Consider the following 20,062-nt stretch of genomic DNA (forward strand, 5'->3'; position numbering starts at 1 on the left):
ACACATGAATGGTAATCCCCAAGGACTATGCTATAGCAAGACCAGAACTACACACTGAATGGTAATCCCCAAGGACTATGCTATAGCAAGACCAGAACACACACTGAATGGCATCCCCAAGGACTATGCTATAGCAAGACCAGAACTACACACTGAATGGTAATCCCCAAGGACTATGCTATAGCAAGACCAGAACTACACACTGAATGGTAATCCCAAGGACTCTGCTATAGCAAGAACTAGCACACTGAAATGGTAAATCCACAAGGGACTAATGCTATAGCAAGAACTACACACTGAATGGTAATGCCCAAGGACTATGCTATAGCAAGACCAGAACTACACACTGAATGGGCAATCCCCAAGGACTATGCTATAGCAGAACTACACACTGAATGGTAATCCCCAAGGACTCTGCATATAGCAAGAACTACACACTGAATGGTAATCCCCAAGGACTATGCTATAGCAAGAACTACACACTGAATGGTAATCCCCAAGGACTATGCTATAGCAAGACCAGAACTACACACTGAATGGTAATCCCCAAGGACTATGCTATAGCAAGAACTACACACTGAATGGTAATCCCCAAGGACTATGCTATAGCAAGACCAGAACTACACACTGAATGGTAATCCCCAAGGACTATGCTATAGCAAGACCAGAACTACACACTGAATGGTAATCCCCAAGGACTCAGCTATAGCAAGACCAGAACTACACAATGAATGGTAATCCCCAAGGACTAAACTATAACAAGACCAGAACTTCACAATGAATGGTAATCCCCGAGGACTCAGCTATAGCAAGACCAGAACTACACACTGAATGGTAATCCCCAAGGACTATGCTATAGCAAGACCAGAACTACACACTGAATGTAATCCCCGAGGACTATACTATAGCAAGACCAGAACTACACACTGAATGGTAATCCCAGAGGACTATGCTATAGCAAGACCAGAACTACACACTGAATGGTAATCCCTGAGGACTATGCTATAGCAAGAACTACACACTGAATGGTAATCCCAGAGGACTATACTATAGCAAGACCAGAACTACACACTGAATGGTAATCCCCGAGGACTATGCTATAACAAGACCAGAACTACACACTGAATGGTAATCCCCGAGGACTATACTATAGCAAGACCAGAACTACACACTGAATGGTAATCCCCGAGGACTATACTATAGCAAGACAAGAACTACACACTGAATGGTAATCCCCAAGGACTATACTATAACAAGACCAGAACTACACACTGAATGGTAATCCCCGAGGACTGTACTAGAACAAGACCAGAACTACACACTGAATGGTAATCCCCAAGGACTATGCTATAGCAAGACCAGAACTACACACTGAATGGTAATCCCCGAGGACTATACTATAACAAGACCCAGAACTACACACTGAATGGTAATCCCCAAGGACTATGCTATAGCAAGACCAGAACTAGACCAGAACTACACACTGAATGGACTATACTAGAACAAGAACATAACAAGAACAAAGGATATAATTTAGTTTAATGTTGACTTCTCAGCACAAAAATTACAACAATGTGTCAATCAATGTAAGCTTTAATGGCTTTTCTGTCATACCTCATCCATACAACCTTGTAAAACTATCAAACGTATCTACTCCTTTCAGCTATCAGTGGCATGAAGGAAAGAAATGGCCTGTCATGAAAACAACAATGGGCTAGTGATTTGATCACTATCTTCCATCTGCTGTCTCTGGGATGTCTGGTTTGTTCTTGGTAGCCTCATCCGTCAGGTGAACTTGCTTGGCAATAGTGTTTAAGTCATCTTGTTTAAACTCATTATCCTTCTTGCAGCAGCGGTTCCTCAAACATTTGTAAATAGCCGTAAGAGGTACAGAAAGACCTGGGATTCCTGCCAGGATGAAGATTATAACAAAGATCCAGGTTGGATATTCCTTCTCCTCCAGTGTAGGGAAGTTTTCCTGTGAAGAAACAGTAATAACCTTGTTAAGTGTGTTTATAGGCTACTGATGCCAATGTCTAGTGAGATCCTTTCAAACACCCAATAGAGAACATGTGCATGCAAGTTGATTTACTATTAGCAGGTGCTAATCTCCTCGTTTGGCCACTGACAACAAAGTGAAACTTTACCGATTCAGGATTCCAGGCTTTGTACATGGGTGTTTCTTGGACTTTAGTGATAAAGTAGAACACAAAGATGACAAACATGATGGCGGGGCTGACAAATCTCCATGTGATCTGCCAGAAGAGGTTGGGCTTGTGGCCGATCATGAACTCAATATCATCGTTGAACCTGTTCGAATAATTTACATAGTCAACATTCATTAGTGCCCAGACTCTAATGAATCTACGGTGAATGTAAGGACCATGTTAATCAACAGAATTTTGTTTCAATAGTAACCTGTCAATACCATAGAGTAACGTAACCCCCAACATCTCACTGAATGAATGTATTACTCACCTGTCAATACCGTAGAGTAACGTAACCCCCAACATCTCACTGAATTAATGTATTACTCACCTATCAATACCGTAGAGTAACGTAACCAACATCTCACTGAATTAATGTATTACTCACCTGTCAATACCATAGAGTAACGTAACCCCAACATCTCACTGAATGAATGTATTACTCACCTGTCAATGCCGTAGAGTAACGTAACCCCCAACATCTCACTGAATGAATTTGATTCTCACCTGTCAATACCATAGAGTAACGTAACCCCAACATCACTAGCCCACTGAACATCACTAGCCCACTGAAAAACAGCTTCTATCTCAAGGCCATCAGACTGTTAAACAGCCACCACTAACATTGAGTGGCTACTGCCAACACACTGTCAATGCCACTGACTCTACTCCAGCCACTTTAATCATGGGAATTGACGGGAAATGATGTAAATATATCACTAGCCACTTTAAACAATGCTACCTTATATAATGTTACTTACCCTACATTATTCATCTCATATGCATACGTAGATACTGTACTCTATATCATCGACTGCATCCTTATGTAATACATGTATCACTAGCCACTTTAACTATGCCACTTTGTTTACATACTCATCTCATATGTATATACTGTACTCGATATCATCTACTGTATCTTGCCTATGCTGCTCTGTACCATCACTCATTCATATATCCTTATGTACATATTCTTTATCCCCTTACACTCTGTATAAGACAGTATTTTTTTTTTTGGAATTGTTAGTTAGATTACTTGTTCGTTATTACTGCATTGTCGGAACTAGAAGCACAAGCATTTCGCTACACTCACATTAACATCTGCTAGCCATGTGTATGTGACAAATAAATTTGATTTGATTTGATTTTTGAATGAATTTGATTCTCACCTATCAATACCATAGATGAACACAACCCCAACCATCTCACAGAATGAATTTGATTCTCACCTATCAATACCATAGAGGTACACAACCCCGACCATCTCACAGAATGAATTTGATTCTCACCTATCAATATCATAGAGGTACACAACCCCGACCATCTCACAGAATGAATTTGATTCTCACCTATCAATACCATAGAGGTACACAACCCCAACCATCTCACAGAATGAATTTATTACTCACCTATCAATACCATAGAGGTACACAACCCCGACCATCTCACAGAATGCAATGATCAGCAGAGGAATGGACCCGCCATAGCTGTCAAAGAGGGACAGCCAGTAGTTCCCTGAGCCTTGGACAAATATTAATCCAACAAGGCAGCAGAGGACACATGTTGTCCCTGTAATAGAAGAAGAAGATAAAGATATTTAACAAAGGGATCTCCATCCTTCAAAATGGTGTAAGGGACATATGTCTTTGTCTCATCTCACCAGCGATGGCTTCTTTGGGCCAACTCTTGGGGAAAACCCCCAGGTCCTGAAGTGGTACCAGAACTCCTTCAATATTGCCAAACATGGAGGACAGGCCGAGACAGAAGAGCATGATGAAGAACAAGACTGACCAAACAGGAGATACAGGCATCTTAGTGATGGCCTCTGTGAACACGATAAAGGCCAGACCAGTTCCTTCAACCCCCTGTACCAAGAGAGAATGAATCAGAAGCCTAGCACCAAATCTTATACAAATGCATTTGAAGTCGGAAGTTTACATACACCTTAGCCAAATACATTTAAAATATTTTTTTCACAATTCCTGACATTTAATCCTAGTAAAAATTCCCTGTTTTAGGTCAGTTAGGATTACCACTTCATTTTAAGAATGTGAAATGTCAGAATAATAGTAGAGAGAATGATTTATTTCAGTTTTTATTTCTTTCATCACATTCACAGTGGGTCAGAAGTTTACATACACTCAATTAGTATTTGGTAGCATTGCCTTTAAATTGTTTAACTTGGGTCAAACGTTTCGGGTAGCCTTCCATAAGCTTCCCACAATAAGTTGGGTGAATTTTGGCCCATTCCTCCTGACAAAGCTGGTGTAACTGAGTCAGGTTTGTCGGCCTCCTTGCTCGCACACGCTTTTTCAGTTCTGCCCACAAATTTTCTATAGGATTGAGGTCAGGGCTTTGTGATGGCCACTCCAATAACTTGACTTTGTTGTCCTTAAGTCATTTTGCCACAATTTTGGGAGTATGCTTGGGGTCATTGTCCATTTGGAAGACCCATTTGTGACCAAGCTTTAACTTCCTGACTGATGTCTTGAGATGTTGCTTCAACATATCCATATAATTTCCCCATCCTCATGATGCCATCTATTTTGTGAAATGTACCAGTCCCTCCTGCAGCAAAGCACCTCCACAACATGATGCTGCCACCCTGTCTGCTTCACGGTTGGATGATGTTCTTTGGCTTGCAAGTCTCCCCCTTTTTCTTCCAAAGATAACGATGGTCATTATGGCCAAACAGTTCTATTTTTGTTTCATCAGACCAGAGGACATTTCTCCAAAAAGTACGATTGTTGTCCCCATGTGTAGTTACAAACCGTAGTCCGTTTTTTATGGCGGTTTTGGAGCAGTGGCTTCTTCCTTGCTGAGTGGCCTTTCAGGTTATGTTGATAGTGGTGTGGGGGCTGTGCTTTGGCAAAGTGGGTGGGGTTATATCCTTCCTGTTTGGCCCTGTCCGGGGGTGTCCTCGGATGGGGCCACAGTGTCTCCTGACCCCTCCTGTCTCAGCCTCCAGTATTTATGCTGCAGTAGTTTATGTGTCGGGGGGCTGGGGTCAGTTTGTTATATCTGGAGTACTTCTCCTGTCCTATTCGGTGTCCTGTGTGAATCTAAGTGTGCGTTCTCTAATTCTCTCCTTCTCTCTTTCTTTCTCTCTCTCGGAGGACCTGAGCCCTAGGACCATGCTTCAGGACTATCTGGCATGATGACTCCTTGCTGTCCCCAGTCCACCTGGCCATGCTGCTGTTCCAGTTTCAACTGACCTGAGCCCTAGGACCATGCCCCAGGACTACCTGACATGATGACTCCTTGCTGTCCCCAGTCCACCTGGCCATGCTGTTGCTCCAGTTTCAACTTCCACCTGACTGTGCTGCTGCTCCAGTTTCAACTGTTCTGCATTATTATTATTCGACCATGCTGGTCATTTATGAACATTTGAACATCTTGGCCATGTTCTGTTATAATCTCCACCCGGCACAGCCAGAAGAGGACTGGCCACCCCACATAGCCTGGTTCCTCTCTAGGTTTCTTCCTAGGTATTGGCCTTTCTAGGGAGTTTTTCCTAGCCACCGTGCTTCTACACCTGCATTGCTTGCTGTTTGGGGTTTTAGGCTGGGTTAGTATTTGGTAGCATTGCCTTTAAATTGTTTAACTTGGGTCAAACGTTTCGGGTAGCCTTCCATAAGCTTCCCACAATAAGTTGGGTGAATTTTGGCCCATTCCTCCTGACAAAGCTGGTGTAACTGAGTCAGGTTTGTCGGCCTCCTTGCTCGCACACGCTTTTTCAGTTCTGCCCACAAATTTTCTATAGGATTGAGGTCAGGGCTTTGTGATGGCCACTCCAATACCTTGACTTTGTTGTCCTTAAGTCATTTTGCCACAATTTTGGGAGTATGCTTGGGGTCATTGTCCATTTGGAAGACCCATTTGTGACCAAGCTTTAACTTCCTGACTGATGTCTTGAGATGTTGCTTCAACATATCCATATAATTTCCCCATCCTCATGATGCCATCTATTTTGTGAAATGTACCAGTCCCTCCTGCAGCAAAGCACCTCCACAACATGATGCTGCCACCCTGTCTGCTTCACGGTTGGATGATGTTCTTTGGCTTGCAAGTCTCCCCCTTTTTCTTCCAAAGATAACGATGGTCATTATGGCCAAACAGTTCTATTTTTGTTTCATCAGACCAGAGGACATTTCTCCAAAAAGTACGATTGTTGTCCCCATGTGTAGTTACAAACCGTAGTCCGTTTTTTATGGCGGTTTTGGAGCAGTGGCTTCTTCCTTGCTGAGTGGCCTTTCAGGTTATGTTGATAGTGGTGAGGGGGCTGTGCTTTGGCAAAGTGGGTGGGGTTATATCCTTCCTGTTTGGCCCTGTCCGGGGGTGTCCTCGGATGGGGCCACAGTGTCTCCTGACCCCTCCTGTCTCAGCCTCCAGTATTTATGCTGCAGTAGTTTATGTGTCGGGGGGCTGGGGTCAGTTTGTTATATCTGGAGTACTTCTCCTGTCCTATTCGGTGTCCTGTGTGAATCTAAGTGTGCGTTCTCTAATTCTCTCCTTCTCTCTTTCTTTCTCTCTCTCGGAGGACCTGAGCCCTAGGACCATGCTTCAGGACTATCTGGCATGATGACTCCTTGCTGTCCCCAGTCCACCTGGCCATGCTGCTGTTCCAGTTTCAACTGACCTGAGCCCTAGGACCATGCCCCAGGACTACCTGACATGATGACTCCTTGCTGTCCCCAGTCCACCTGGCCATGCTGTTGCTCCAGTTTCAACTTCCACCTGACTGTGCTGCTGCTCCAGTTTCAACTGTTCTGCATTATTATTATTCGACCATGCTGGTCATTTATGAACATTTGAACATCTTGGCCATGTTCTGTTATAATCTCCACCCGGCACAGCCAGAAGAGGACTGGCCACCCCACATAGCCTGGTTCCTCTCTAGGTTTCTTCCTAGGTATTGGCCTTTCTAGGGAGTTTTTCCTAGCCACCGTGCTTCTACACCTGCATTGCTTGCTGTTTGGGGTTTTAGGCTGGGTTTCTGTACAGCACTTTGAGATATCAGCTGATGTACGAAGGGCTATATAAATACATTTGATTTGATTTGATTTGATATAGGACTTGTTTTACTGTGGATATAGATACTTTGTACCGGTTTCCTCCAGTATCTTCACAAGGTTTTTTGCTGTTGTTCTGGGATTGATTTGCTCTTTTCGCACCAAAATACGTTCATCTCTAGGAGACAGAATGTGTCTCCTTCCTGAGCGGTATGACGGCTGCGTGGTCCCATGGTGTTTATACTTACGTTCTATTGTTTGTACAGATGAACGTGGAGCGTTTGGAAATTTCTCCCAAGGATGAGCCAGACTTGTGAAAGTCTAAAAAAAAAATTCTGAGGTCTTGGCTGATTTCTTTTGATTTAATCATGATGTCAAGCGAAGAAGTACTGAGTTTGCAGGTAGGCCTTGAAATACATCCACAGGTAGACCTCCAATTGACTCAAATTATGTCAATTAGCCTATCAGAAGCTTCTAAAGCCATGACATAATTTTCTGGAATTTTCCAAGTTGTTTAAAGGCACAGTCAACTTAGTGTATGTAAACTTCTGACCCACTGGAATTGTGATACAGTGAATTATAAGTGAAATAATCTGTCTGTAAACAATTGTTGTAAAAATTACTTGTGTCATGCATAAAGTAGATGTCCTCACCGACTTGCCAAAACTAGTTTGTTAACATGAAATTTGTGGAGTGGTTGAAAACGAATCTTAATGATTCCAATCTAAGTGTAGATAAACTTCCGACTTCAACTGTATTGGTAACATTTTACATTCAAGTACCATTTCATAAAAATGAATGAATCACCTCACTAAGGAAAGAATTCAAATCACAGGTTTTCAAGTTGAGCCCCTGAATGACCTCTGGATTTGTTCCATTGAGACTATGAAGAACCTGATCATAGTTGTTCTCAGTGACGTTTCCCTCTGGGAGATCAAATGTATTCAGCAGTGTCAGGATATTTCTGCAAAAACATTTATTTAGAGGGTAGTTCATATCTTCATGCAACAACTCTAGTTTAATTCTAGTATAGGTACATACCCAGAAATACAGTCATCAAACTTCTCTGTGGCTCGGAAGCCAATGATGGTGTAAATGACTGTTGCAGCGTAGACAGCAGTGGCTCCGTTCACGATAGAGATGATGACTGCATCCTGTTCACAGTTATTACTGGAAAGATAGAACACATTAAAGGAGCAATCTGGAATGGCTGTTCACAGTTATTACTGGAGAAATAGACCACATTAAAGGAGCAATCTGGAATGGCTGTTCACAGTTATTACTGGAGAAATAGACCACATTAAAGGAGCAATCTGGAATGGCTGTTCACAGTTATTACTGGAGAAATAGACCACATTAAAGGAGCAATCTGGAATGGCTGTTCACAGTTATTACTGGAGAAATAGACCACATTAAAGGAGCAATCTGGAATGGCTGTTCACAGTTATTACTGGAGAAATAGACCACATTAAAGGAGAAATCTGGAATGGCTGTTCACAGTTATTACTGGAGAAATAGACCACATTAAAGGAGCAATCTGGAATGGCTGTTCACAGTTATTACTGGAGAAATAGACCACATTAAAGGAGCAATCTGGAATGGCTGTTCACAGTTATTACTGGAGAAATAGACCACATTAAAGGAGCAATCTGGAATGGCTGTTCACAGTTATTACTGGAGAAATAGACCACATTAAAGGAGCAATCTGGAATGGCTGTTCACAGTTATTACTGGAGAAATAGACCACATTAAAGGAGCAATCTGGAATGGCTGTTCACAGTTATTACTGGAGAAATAGACCACATTAAAGGAGCAATCTGGAATGGCTGTTCACAGTTATTACTGGAGAAATAGACCACATTAAAGGAGCAATCTGGAATGGCTGTTCACAGTTATTACTGGAGAAATAGACCACATTAAAGGAGCAATCTGGAATGGCTGTTCACAGTTATTACTGGAGAAATAGACCACATTAAAGGAGCAATCTGGAATGGCTGTTCACCGTTATTACTGGAAAGATAGAACACATTAAAGGAGCAATCTGGAATGGCTGTTCACAGTTATTACTGGAGAAATAGACCACATTAAAGGAGCAATCTGGAATGGCTGTTCACCGTTATTACTGGAAAGATAGAACACATTAAAGGAGCAATCTGGAATTGGTAAATCCATTTTTTATACTTGAAGAATAAAATGTATAAATACCCATCAGAATCCAGCAATGAGGTTTGAATCTAGTTCAACTGTCATATCCCATCAGAAACCAGCCATAAGGTTTGAATCTAGCTCAACTGTCGTACCCATCAGAAACCAGCCATAAGGGCTGAATCTAGTTAAACTGTCGTACCCCATCAGAAACCAGCCATAAGTTTTGAATCAACTGTCGTACCCCATCAGAATCCAACCATAGTGGTTGAATCTAGTTCAACTGTCGTACCCCATTAGTATCCAGCCATAATGGTTGAATCTAGTTCAACTGTCGTACCCCATCAGAAACCAGCCATAAGGGCTGAATCTAAACTACATATATTGCACCATCACTTTAACTTTTGCATAAATCTTGGCTAAAAATATTTTACGATGAAAGTTAAGCTTGTACACTTTGAGGTAGGTAGGACTGGGTCCTAAGTTTGCAGTGGTTATGTACAAGATATGACACGTTTTGAAGTGATTTAATGTCTCAACTGGGTTGTGAACAACAAGTCATTTAGTAGTTATTAGCAAGCAGTATGGACTTACTGCACTGAGTTGTAGCTGGAGAAAGACAGCAGACCTCCAAAGGCCAAAGAGAATGAATAGAAAACCTGGGCACCCGCATCAAGCCAAGTCGTTGGGTTCATTAGTTCATTCATCTGGAGAAACACACACCCATAGAAAAGTTGTTAGGCGTGTCGTTTTGATTCTATCACACTACCTCATATATTAACGCTAGCTAAAAGGCCTTAGATGCACTCTTTGTGGATCTGGATCTGTGGCTGAACTTGGAATATCATATACTTTGAATAAATACTGTTGTTCGATGATAGTAATGTAAACTACTCACATCTGGGGTGAAGAGGAACTTCACTCCATTCAAAGAGCCTTTCAAGGTCAAGCCTCTGATCAGAAAGATGGTCAGCACCGCATAAGGTAATGTTGAGGTGATATACACAGCCTAATGGGAGGAGACCACAGGGTAATGTTGAGGGGATATACACAGCCTAATGGGAGGAGACCACAGGGTAATGTTGAGGGGATATACACAGCCTAATGGGAGGAGACCACAGGGTCATGTTGAGGTGATATACACAGCCTAATGGGAGGAGACCACAGGGTCATGTTGAGGTGATATACACAGCCTAATGGGAGGAGACCACAGGGTAATGTTGAGGTGATATACACAGCCTAATGGGAGGAGACCACAGGGTAATGTTGAGGTGATATACACAGCCTAATGGGAGGAGACCACAGGGTAATGTTGAGGTGATATACACAACCTAATGGGAGGAGACCACAGGGTAATGTTGAGGTGATATACACAGCCTAATGGGAGGAGACCACAGGGTAATGTTGAGGTGATATACACAGCCTAATGGGAGGAGACCACAGGGTAATGTTGAGGGGATATACACTGCCTAATGGGAGGATACCACAGGGTAATGTTGAGGTGATATACACAGCCTAATGGGAGGAGACCACAGGGTAATGTTGAAGTGATATACACAGCCTAATGGGAGGAGACCACAGGGTAATGTTGTGGTGATATACACTGCCTAATGGGAGGAGACCACAGGGTCATGTTGAGGTGATATACACAGCCTAATGGGAGGAGACCACAGGGTAATGTTGAGGGTATATACACAACCTAATTGGAGGAGACCACAGGGTAATGTTGAGGTGATATACACAGCCTAATGGGAGGAGACCACAGGGTAATGTTGAGGTGATATATACAACCTAATGGGAGGAGACCACAGGGAAATGTTGAGGTGATATACACAGCCTAATGGGAGGAGACCACAGGGTAATGTTGAGGTGATATACACAACCTAATGGGAGGAGACCACGGGGTAATGTTGAGGTGATATACACAGCCTAATGGGAGGAGACCACAGGGTCATGTTGAGGTGATATACACAGCCTAATGGGAGGAGACCACAGGGTAATGTTGAGGTGATATACACAACCTAATGGGAGGAGACCACAGGGTAATGTTGAGGTGATATACACAGCCTAATGGGAGGAGACCACAGGGTAATGTTGAGGTGATATACACAGCCTAATGGGAGGAGACCACAGGGTAATGTTGAGGTGATATACACAGCCTAATGGGAGGAGACCACAGGGTCATGTTGAGGTGATATACACAGCCTAATGGGAGGAGATCACAGGGCAATGTTGAGGTGATATACACAGCCTAATGGGAGGATACCACAGGGTAATGTTGAGGTGATATACACAACCTAATGGGAGGAGCCACAGGGTAATGTTGAGGTGATATACACAGCCTAATGGGAGGAGACCACAGGGTAATGTTGAGGTGATATACACAACCTAATGGGAGGAGACCACAAGGTAATGTTGAGGTGATATACACAGCCTAATGGGAGGAGACCACAGGGTAATGTTGAGGTGATATACACAACCTAATGGGAGGAGACCACAGGGTAATGTTGAGGTGATATACACAGCCTAATGGGAGGAGACCACAGGGTAATGTTGAGGTGATATACACAGCCTAATGGGAGGAGACCACAGGGTAATGTTGAGGTGATATACACAGCCTAATGGGAGGAGACCACAGGGTAATGTTGAGGTGATATACACAGCCTAATGGGAGGAGACCACAGGGTAATGTTGAGGTGATATACACAGCCTAATGGGAGGAGACCACAGGGTAATGTTGAGGTGATATACACAGCCTAATGGGAGGAGACCACAGGGTAATGTTGAGGTGATATACACAGCCTAATGGGAGGAGACCACAGGGTAATGTTGAGGTGATATACACAGCCTAATGGGAGGAGACCACAGGGTAATGTTGAGGTGATATACACAGCCTAATGGGAGGAGACCACAGGGTAATGTTGAGGTGATATACACAGCCTAATGGGAGGATACCACAGGGTAATGTTGAAGTGATATACACAGCCTAATGGGAGGAGACCACAGGGTAATGTTGAGGTGATATACACTGCCTAATGGGAGGAGACCACAGGGTAATGTTGAGGTGATATACACAGCCTAATGGGAGGAGACCACAGGGTAATGTTGAGGTGATATACACAGCCTAATGGGAGGAGACCACAGGGTAATGTTGAGGTGATATACACCGCCTAATGGGAGGAGACCACAGGGTAATGTTGAGGTGATATACACAGCCTAATGGGAGGAGACCACAGGGTAATGTTGAGGTGATATACACAGCCTAATGGGAGGAGACCACAGGGTAATGTTGAGGTGATATACACAGCCTAATGGGAGGAGACCACAGGGTAATGTTGAGGTGATATACACAACCTAATGGGAGGAGCCACAGGGTAATGTTGAGGTGATATACACAGCCTAATGGGAGGAGACCACAGGGTAATGTTGAGGTGATATACACAGCCTAATGGGAGGAGACCACAGGGTAATGTTGAGGTGATATACACAGCCTAATGGGAGGATACCACAGGGTAATGTTGAGGTGATATACACAGCCTAATGGGAGGAGACCACAGGGTAATGTTGAGGTGATATACACAGCCTAATGGGAGGAGACCACAGGGTAATGTTGAGGTGATATACACAGCCTAATGGGAGGAGACCACAGGGTAATGTTGAGGTGATATACACAGCCTAATGGGAGGAGACCACAGGGTAATGTTGAGGTGATATACACAGCCTAATGGGAGGAGACCACAGGGTAATGTTGAGGTGATATACACAGCCTAATGGGAGGAGACCACAGGGTCATGTTGAGGTGATATACACAGCCTAATGGGAGGAGACCACAGGGTAATGTTGAGGTGATATACACAGCCTAATGGGAGGAGACCACAGGGTAATGTTGAGGTGATATACACAGCCTAATGGGAGGAGACCACAGGGTAATGTTGAGGTGATATACACAGCCTAATGGGAGGAGACCACAGGGTAATGTTGAGGTGATATACACAGCCTAATGGGAGGAGACCACAGGGTAATGTTGAGGTGATATACACAGCCTAATGGGAGGAGCACAGGGTAATGTTGAGGTGATATACACAGCCTAATGGGAGGAGACCACAGGGTAATGTTGAGGTGATATACACAACCTAATGGGAGGAGACCACAGGGTAATGTTGAGGTGATATACACAGCCTAATGGGAGGAGACCACAGGGTAATGGTGAGGTGATATACACAGCCTAATGGGAGGAGACCACAGGGTAATGTTGAGGTGATATACACAGCCTAATGGGAGGAGACCACAGGGTAATGTTGAGGTGATATACACAGCCTAATGGGAGGAGACCACAGGGTAATGTTGAGGTGATATACACAGCCTAATGGGAGGAGACCACAGGGTAATGTTGAGGTGATATACACAGCCTAATGGGAGGAGCCACAGGGTAATGTTGAGGTGATATACACAGCCTAATGGGAGGATACCACAGGGTAATGTTGAGGTGATATACACAGCCTAATGGGAGGAGACCACAGGGTAATGTTGAGGTGATATACACAGCCTAATGGGAGGAGACCACAGGGTAATGTTGAGGTGATATATACAACCTAATGGGAGGAGACCACAGGGTCATGTTGAGGTGATATACACAGCCTAATGGGAGGAGACCACAGGGTAATGTTGAGGTGATATACACAGCCTAATGGGAGGAGACCACAGGGTAATGGTGAGGTGATATACACAGCCTAATGGGAGGAGACCACAGGGTAATGTTGAGGTGATATACACAGCCTAATGGGAGGAGACCACAGGGTCATGTTGAGGTGATATACACAGCCTAATGGGAGGAGACCACAGGGTAATGTTGAGGGGATATACACTGCCTAATGGGAGGATACCACAGGGTAATGTTGAGGTGATATACACTGCCTAATGGGAGGAGACCACAGGGTAATGTTGAGGTGATATACACAGCCTAATGGGAGGAGACCACAGGGTAATGTTGAGGTGATATACACAGCCTAATGGGAGGAGACCACAGGGTCATGTTGAGGTGATATACACAGCCTAATGGGAGGAGACCACAGGGTAATGTTGAGGTGATATACACAGCCTAATGGGAGGAGACCACAGGGTAATGTTGAGGTGATATACACAGCCTAATGGGAGGAGACCACAGGGTAATGTTGAGGTGATATACACAGCCTAATGGGAGGAGACCACAGGGTAATGTTGAGGTGATATACACAACCTAATGGGAGGAGACCACAGGGTAATGTTGAGGTGATATACACAGCCTAATGGGAGGAGACCACAGGGTAATGTTGAGGTGATATACACAGCCTAATGGGAGGAGACCACAGGGTAATGTTGAGGTGATATACACAGCCTAATGGGAGGAGACCACAGGGTAATGTTGAGGTGATATACACAGCCTAATGGGAGGAGACCACAGGGTAATGTTGAGGTGATATACACAGCCTAATGGGAGGAGACCACAGGGTAATGTTGAGGTGATATACACAGCCTAATGGGAGGAGACCACAGGGTAATGGTGAGGTGATATACACAGCCTAATGGGAGGAGACCACAGGGTAATGTTGAGGGGATATACACTGCCTAATGGGAGGATACCACAGGGTAATGTTGAGGTGATATACACAGCCTAATGGGAGGAGACCACAGGGTAATGTTGAGGTGATATACACAGCCTAATGGGAGGAGACCACAGGGTAATGTTGAGGTGATATACACAGCCTAATGGGAGGAGACCACAGGGTAATGTTGAGGTGATATACACAGCCTAATGGGAGGATACCACAGGGTAATGTTGAGGTGATATACACAGCCTAATGGGAGGAGACCACAGGGTAATGTTGAGGTGATATACACAGCCTAATGGGAGGAGACCACAGGGTAATGTTGAGGTGATATACACAGCCTAATGGGAGGAGACCACAGGGTAATGTTGAGGGGATATACACTGCCTAATGGGAGGAGACCACAGGGTAATGTTGAGGTGATATACACTGCCTAATGGGAGGAGACCACAGGGTAATGTTGAGGTGATATACACAGCCTAATGGGAGGAGACCACAGGGTAATGTTGAGGTGATATACACAGCCTAATGGGAGGAGACCACAGGGTAATGTTGAGGTGATATACACAGCCTAATGGGAGGAGACCACAGGGTAATGTTGAGGGGATATACACAGCCTAATGGGAGGAGACCACAGGGTAATGTTGAGGTGATATACACAGCCTAATGGGAGGAGACCACAGGGTAATGTTGAGGTGATATACACAGCCTAATGGGAGGAGAGAGGAATGCTTTTAGGAAGTTGGACAGTTACTGTTTTGTGTGCTATTATTGCAAATATACTAAAATGGACTCAAAATAGTGACTTACGTACACTATCGGTCAAAAGTTTAAGAACACCTACTCATTCAAGGGGTTTTCTTTATTTTTACTATTTTCTACATTGTAGAATAATAGTGAAGACATTAACAAAAATTATGAAATAACACATATGGAATCATGTAGTAACCAAAAAATTGTTAAACAAATTCAAATATATTTTATATTTGAGATTCTTCAAATAGCCACACGTTGCCTTGATGACAGCTTTGCACACTCTTGGCAGAAATAGAATGAATAGACAACACACAATGACCCATACTATTCCAATTTATCTGACAGTCATATATTTGATCTACACGATACATTTCTATCTAAACATTTGGTAAATGTACATTCTCCTGTATGTCCATTGCCCCAGGTGCACAAAATCATGTCAAACCAATTAACCAATGATATTTTGTACAGATAAGAATAAATACGTGGTGCCACTCAACCACTGAATGATTCTTTCAACATGCCACTGAAAAGGTCGAAAGCTGCAATTCATTTAATGATACCTGTAATTCACAGCCATTTGCAAACATTGCTAACAGCAAGTTGAGCGCTTAGCAAAAACAACTTCGAACCTCTTTGTCCATCTGAGGGCAAGTGTTCTTGTTTTCAAACACACACGATACCATCTTTAAAGGGATTGTTTACTCAGAATACAAACTAACATGATTTCCCACCTACCTTGTCTGTAGTTGGGACATTTAGTTTCCTTTCGACACTTAATGGACGTGTTTTGTTACTGTTAGCGTTCTCAGTAACACTTAACATGAAATGAAACTGTTCTTGTACCTGTGTAATAAACTTTCATTACTTTTGGAACAACATTTTATTAGCTTATTGTTACACAATACTATGTCAATTGCATTTTAATCGCATAGCAATGACCTGAGTGTTTTTGTAACTACTGTACACAAGAGGAATAGTGACTGTTCCTTATTCCACTTATGTCATAACTCCATTATTATTCAATTATAAATCAACTCAAATGTAACAACAACGTTCTTGTTGTAATAATGACAAAGTTACTACACAAGTATAAAAACTTAATGTCATATGTTACTGTATTACCTTATGTCTCACTCATTATGAAAATATATTTGTTAGTTTAAAGCTTCAAATATGGTCTAGTCTAATGTTGAGGTGATTTCTTGTCCCTTGTGTATTTCATTCTAGGTTATAGGCTAAATTAAGACTCATATCTAAGAGTCCTACAAACCACTTGCTTATAATAAAATATGTTGACTAATTCAACTAACTGTTATAATTTGGGGATTTTTCATCAAATATTGGACAGACATATATTCAAATACCTTCAAATATTATTTGGTTTCTGAGAGGTATTCAAAATACTAAATGTCTTTGTCTTTTTGCTGAAACTCTATATAAACTAGATTTGTCTACCTCGAGTGTTTGAAAAGTTGATATTTTCAAATAAACTACAAACTACAACAATTTTATATCCAGGATTGCACTATAGTGACATACACTGTATATACAATATATAATACCATATATAATACAAATATATAAAATACAACTGTTTACACTGTCAAAGTGGTGTCAGAAAGGTCAGAAAGGTCAACAAAGGTCAACAAAGCTGTTATTAAAAACAGCTGGGTCATTTGAGTGCTATGGTAACATGCTTTATTGCATCAATATATAAACTGAACAAAAATATAAACTCAGCATGTAAAGAGTTGGTCCCATGTTTCATGAGCTGAAATAAAAGATCACAGAAATCTTCCATACGCACAAAAAGCTTATTTCTGTCAAATTTTATGCACACATTTTGTTTACATCCCTGTTAGTGAGCATTTCTCCTTTGCCAAGATAATCCATCCACCTGACAGGTGTGGCATATCAAGAAGCTAATTAAACAGCATGAACATTACACAGGTGCACCTTGTGCTGGGGACAATAAAAGGCCACTCTAAAATGTGCAGTTTTGTCACACAACACAATGCCACAGATGTCTCAAGTGTTGAGGGAGCGTGCAATTGGCATGCTGAATGTAGGAATGTCCACCAAAGCAGTTGCCAGAGAGTTTAATGATAATTTCTCTACCATAAGCCTTTGTGTCATTTTAGAGAATATGGCAGTATGCCCAATCGGCTTAACATACGTGTAATTGGCTGGGCCTGTGCCTGGCTCCCAAGTGGGTGGGCCATGGCTGAGCCCCTGCCCAGTCATGTGAAATCCATAGATTAGGGCCTAATGAATTTATTTCAATTAATTAATTTCCTTATATGAACTATAATTCAGTAAAATTGTTGAAAATGTTGCATGCTGCATTTATATTTTTGTTCAGTATAGTAAAACAAATCATTCTGTATTGTTTTGTATATGGCTATAATGTCATAAAAAGGAAACCTTGATTCACAGCGCTTCAATAATCAAATGCCTATAAACATAACCTTGATCATTTTGACATTGACAGCTGCTGCTGCTTTAGTATTAGAAAGTGATTTTCTGTGCAGAGGTTATGCCGTACCTTCCCAGTAGTCTCAATGCCTCGACTTATGCAGATAAACAGCAACGCCCAGGCAGACACATGGCATAGGACCATCCACCACTGTAGCCCACCTGTGTTATCTATGTCTGGGGTGGTGTTCAGGGTCTCTCTGTACCAATAGTAATCCACTGGAGAGCTTCTTTCACACTCTGACACCAGGCCTGGGGAAAGTTCATTTCATTCATTCACGTGGCAAAATACAATAGAATGAAGCAATTGAAGACAGAGTTACAGGTAAAGAAATACGGGGTGTGTATAAAGTTAATCATTTTCCATCATGATAACTTAGCTATCTATGGATGCCTTACCTGTCATGTTGGCATTGACTGGACATTGGCTCCAAGGCAGCGTCTCTTGGAAGGAGTTAAAGAAGTACCACATCACCCAGGCCATGATGGTGTTGTAGTACAGGCTGACCAGAAAGGACACACACATGGATCCAATGCCTATGGAACACAACACAACACCGTGGCCCAATGAGATTTGGTCCATTTTTACCCATGTCTAAATTCCTATGGAGTGTTTTGCTTACCAATGCCAGTTAAGTATGGATGGATGGCAGACCAGACACCTACACTGCCTTTCCTTAGACGTTGACCAATAGCAAACTCCAGATGGAGCAGGGGAACACCTTCTAGAACCAGTAGGATCAGGAAAGGAATCATGAATGCACCTGAGAACAGAACAAGAAGCAGGGTGGAGGAGAGGTAATCTGTTGCTGTTGTATGTACATAAAGAAACGCAGAGTTGCAAAATTACAGTAACTTTCCCAAAATGTCCATATTTCCTGCTTATTCCCCTCTGTATTAAGGGAATCTTCAAACCGGATTTCTGGAAAACCCATGAATTTGAGGAAAGTTACCGGTATTCTGCAACCCTACTCCTCAACAACACATTCAACAACACCTACCTCCCCCATGGCTCTGGCAAAGGTACGGAAAGCGCCAGACGTTCCCCAGTCCCACACAGAAACCTACGATAGTCAACATGTACTGGGCCTTGTTGTCCCATTTGGGTCTGTCCCCAGCCTCCTCATTCTCCAGCTTTTCCAGTTCCTCATAGGAAGGGATCCTTTCTTCCAGGTCTTGGTTGGACACCTGTAAACACCTCATGGTTCCTTCCACACAGATGGACAGGCTCAATGCAAATGGACAATATGACTACTTTCTATGGAGTCCAATGAATGTGTAATCCACTGTTCAAAGGAGGCTATTAATAAGGGCAAACTGTTCCCGATTATAATCAATGTCTTGGATGGATGTGAGGCGCACACGCCTACAACCCCATTCCGTATGCCTCTTGCTAGTACATCATGGTAATCTATAGTCATTAGCTTCTGATAACGATCTCTATGACTCATTTATGAGTGATATAAATTCCAATGAAGGTTCAACATTCAACATTGTTATTTGTATCCAATATACTGTTCTTCTCTATAGAGTAAAACTAACTCCAATTAGATGGTGGTTGTGATGGTGAGGATCATTATGTTATTGTTGGTTACTGTACCGAGTACTTTAGCTGTTTTATCTGAGTTATTCATGTGGATTCTCTGTATCCACAAAGTTTTGATTTGATCATCGCATAAGAATTATTATAAACTGGGTGATTCGAGCCCTGAATGCTGATTGGCTCAAAGCCGTGGTATATCTGAACATTGCTTTTTACTGCATTGCATGGTGCCTAAGAACAACCCTTAGCCTGGGAATATTGGCCAAATACCACACCCCCTCGGGCCTTATTGTTTAAATATACCATCTACACACTTATCTCAAGAGGGCAGCGTCC

General features: G+C 42.7%; 1 protein-coding gene across 1 annotated transcript; it reads right to left on the reverse strand.

Annotated features, from left to right (window-relative positions):
- Positions 1-1,522: 1,522 nt before the first annotated feature.
- On the reverse strand, positions 1,523-19,571 carry LOC109877093 (sodium-dependent neutral amino acid transporter B(0)AT1-like). Its single transcript, XM_031819421.1, has 12 exons — positions 19,185-19,571; positions 18,807-18,947; positions 18,583-18,720; positions 18,254-18,435; positions 10,263-10,373; positions 9,959-10,071; positions 8,261-8,389; positions 8,027-8,183; positions 3,868-4,072; positions 3,617-3,776; positions 2,148-2,310; positions 1,523-1,978 (listed from the first exon to the last, which is right to left on the reverse strand). Exons 1-12 carry the CDS (start codon positions 19,384-19,386, stop codon positions 1,730-1,732), a joined length of 1,950 nt encoding a protein of 649 aa, XP_031675281.1. The 5' UTR covers positions 19,387-19,571; the 3' UTR covers positions 1,523-1,729.
- Between the last annotated feature and the right edge of the window lie 491 nt (positions 19,572-20,062).

This window comes from Oncorhynchus kisutch, unplaced genomic scaffold, assembly GCF_002021735.2.
Source record: "Oncorhynchus kisutch isolate 150728-3 unplaced genomic scaffold, Okis_V2 scaffold2141, whole genome shotgun sequence".
Classification (NCBI taxonomy): domain Eukaryota; kingdom Metazoa; phylum Chordata; class Actinopteri; order Salmoniformes; family Salmonidae; genus Oncorhynchus; species Oncorhynchus kisutch.

What these genes read in the sequence shown, in the direction of transcription:
- LOC109877093 (XM_031819421.1), bottom strand. Translation starts at nt 19,386, where the DNA reads ATGAGGTGTTTACAGGTGTCCAACCAAGACCTGGAAGAAAGGATCCCT. An exon ending in GCCCAAAGAAGCCATCGCTG is followed by an intron (nt 3,777 to 3,867) that starts GTGAGATGAGAC and finishes CTTCTATTACAG; the next exon opens with GGACAACATGTGTCCTCTGC. An exon ending in TACCTCTATGGTATTGATAG is followed by an intron (nt 2,311 to 3,616) that starts GTGAGTAATAAA and finishes TTATTCGAACAG; the next exon opens with GTTCAACGATGATATTGAGT.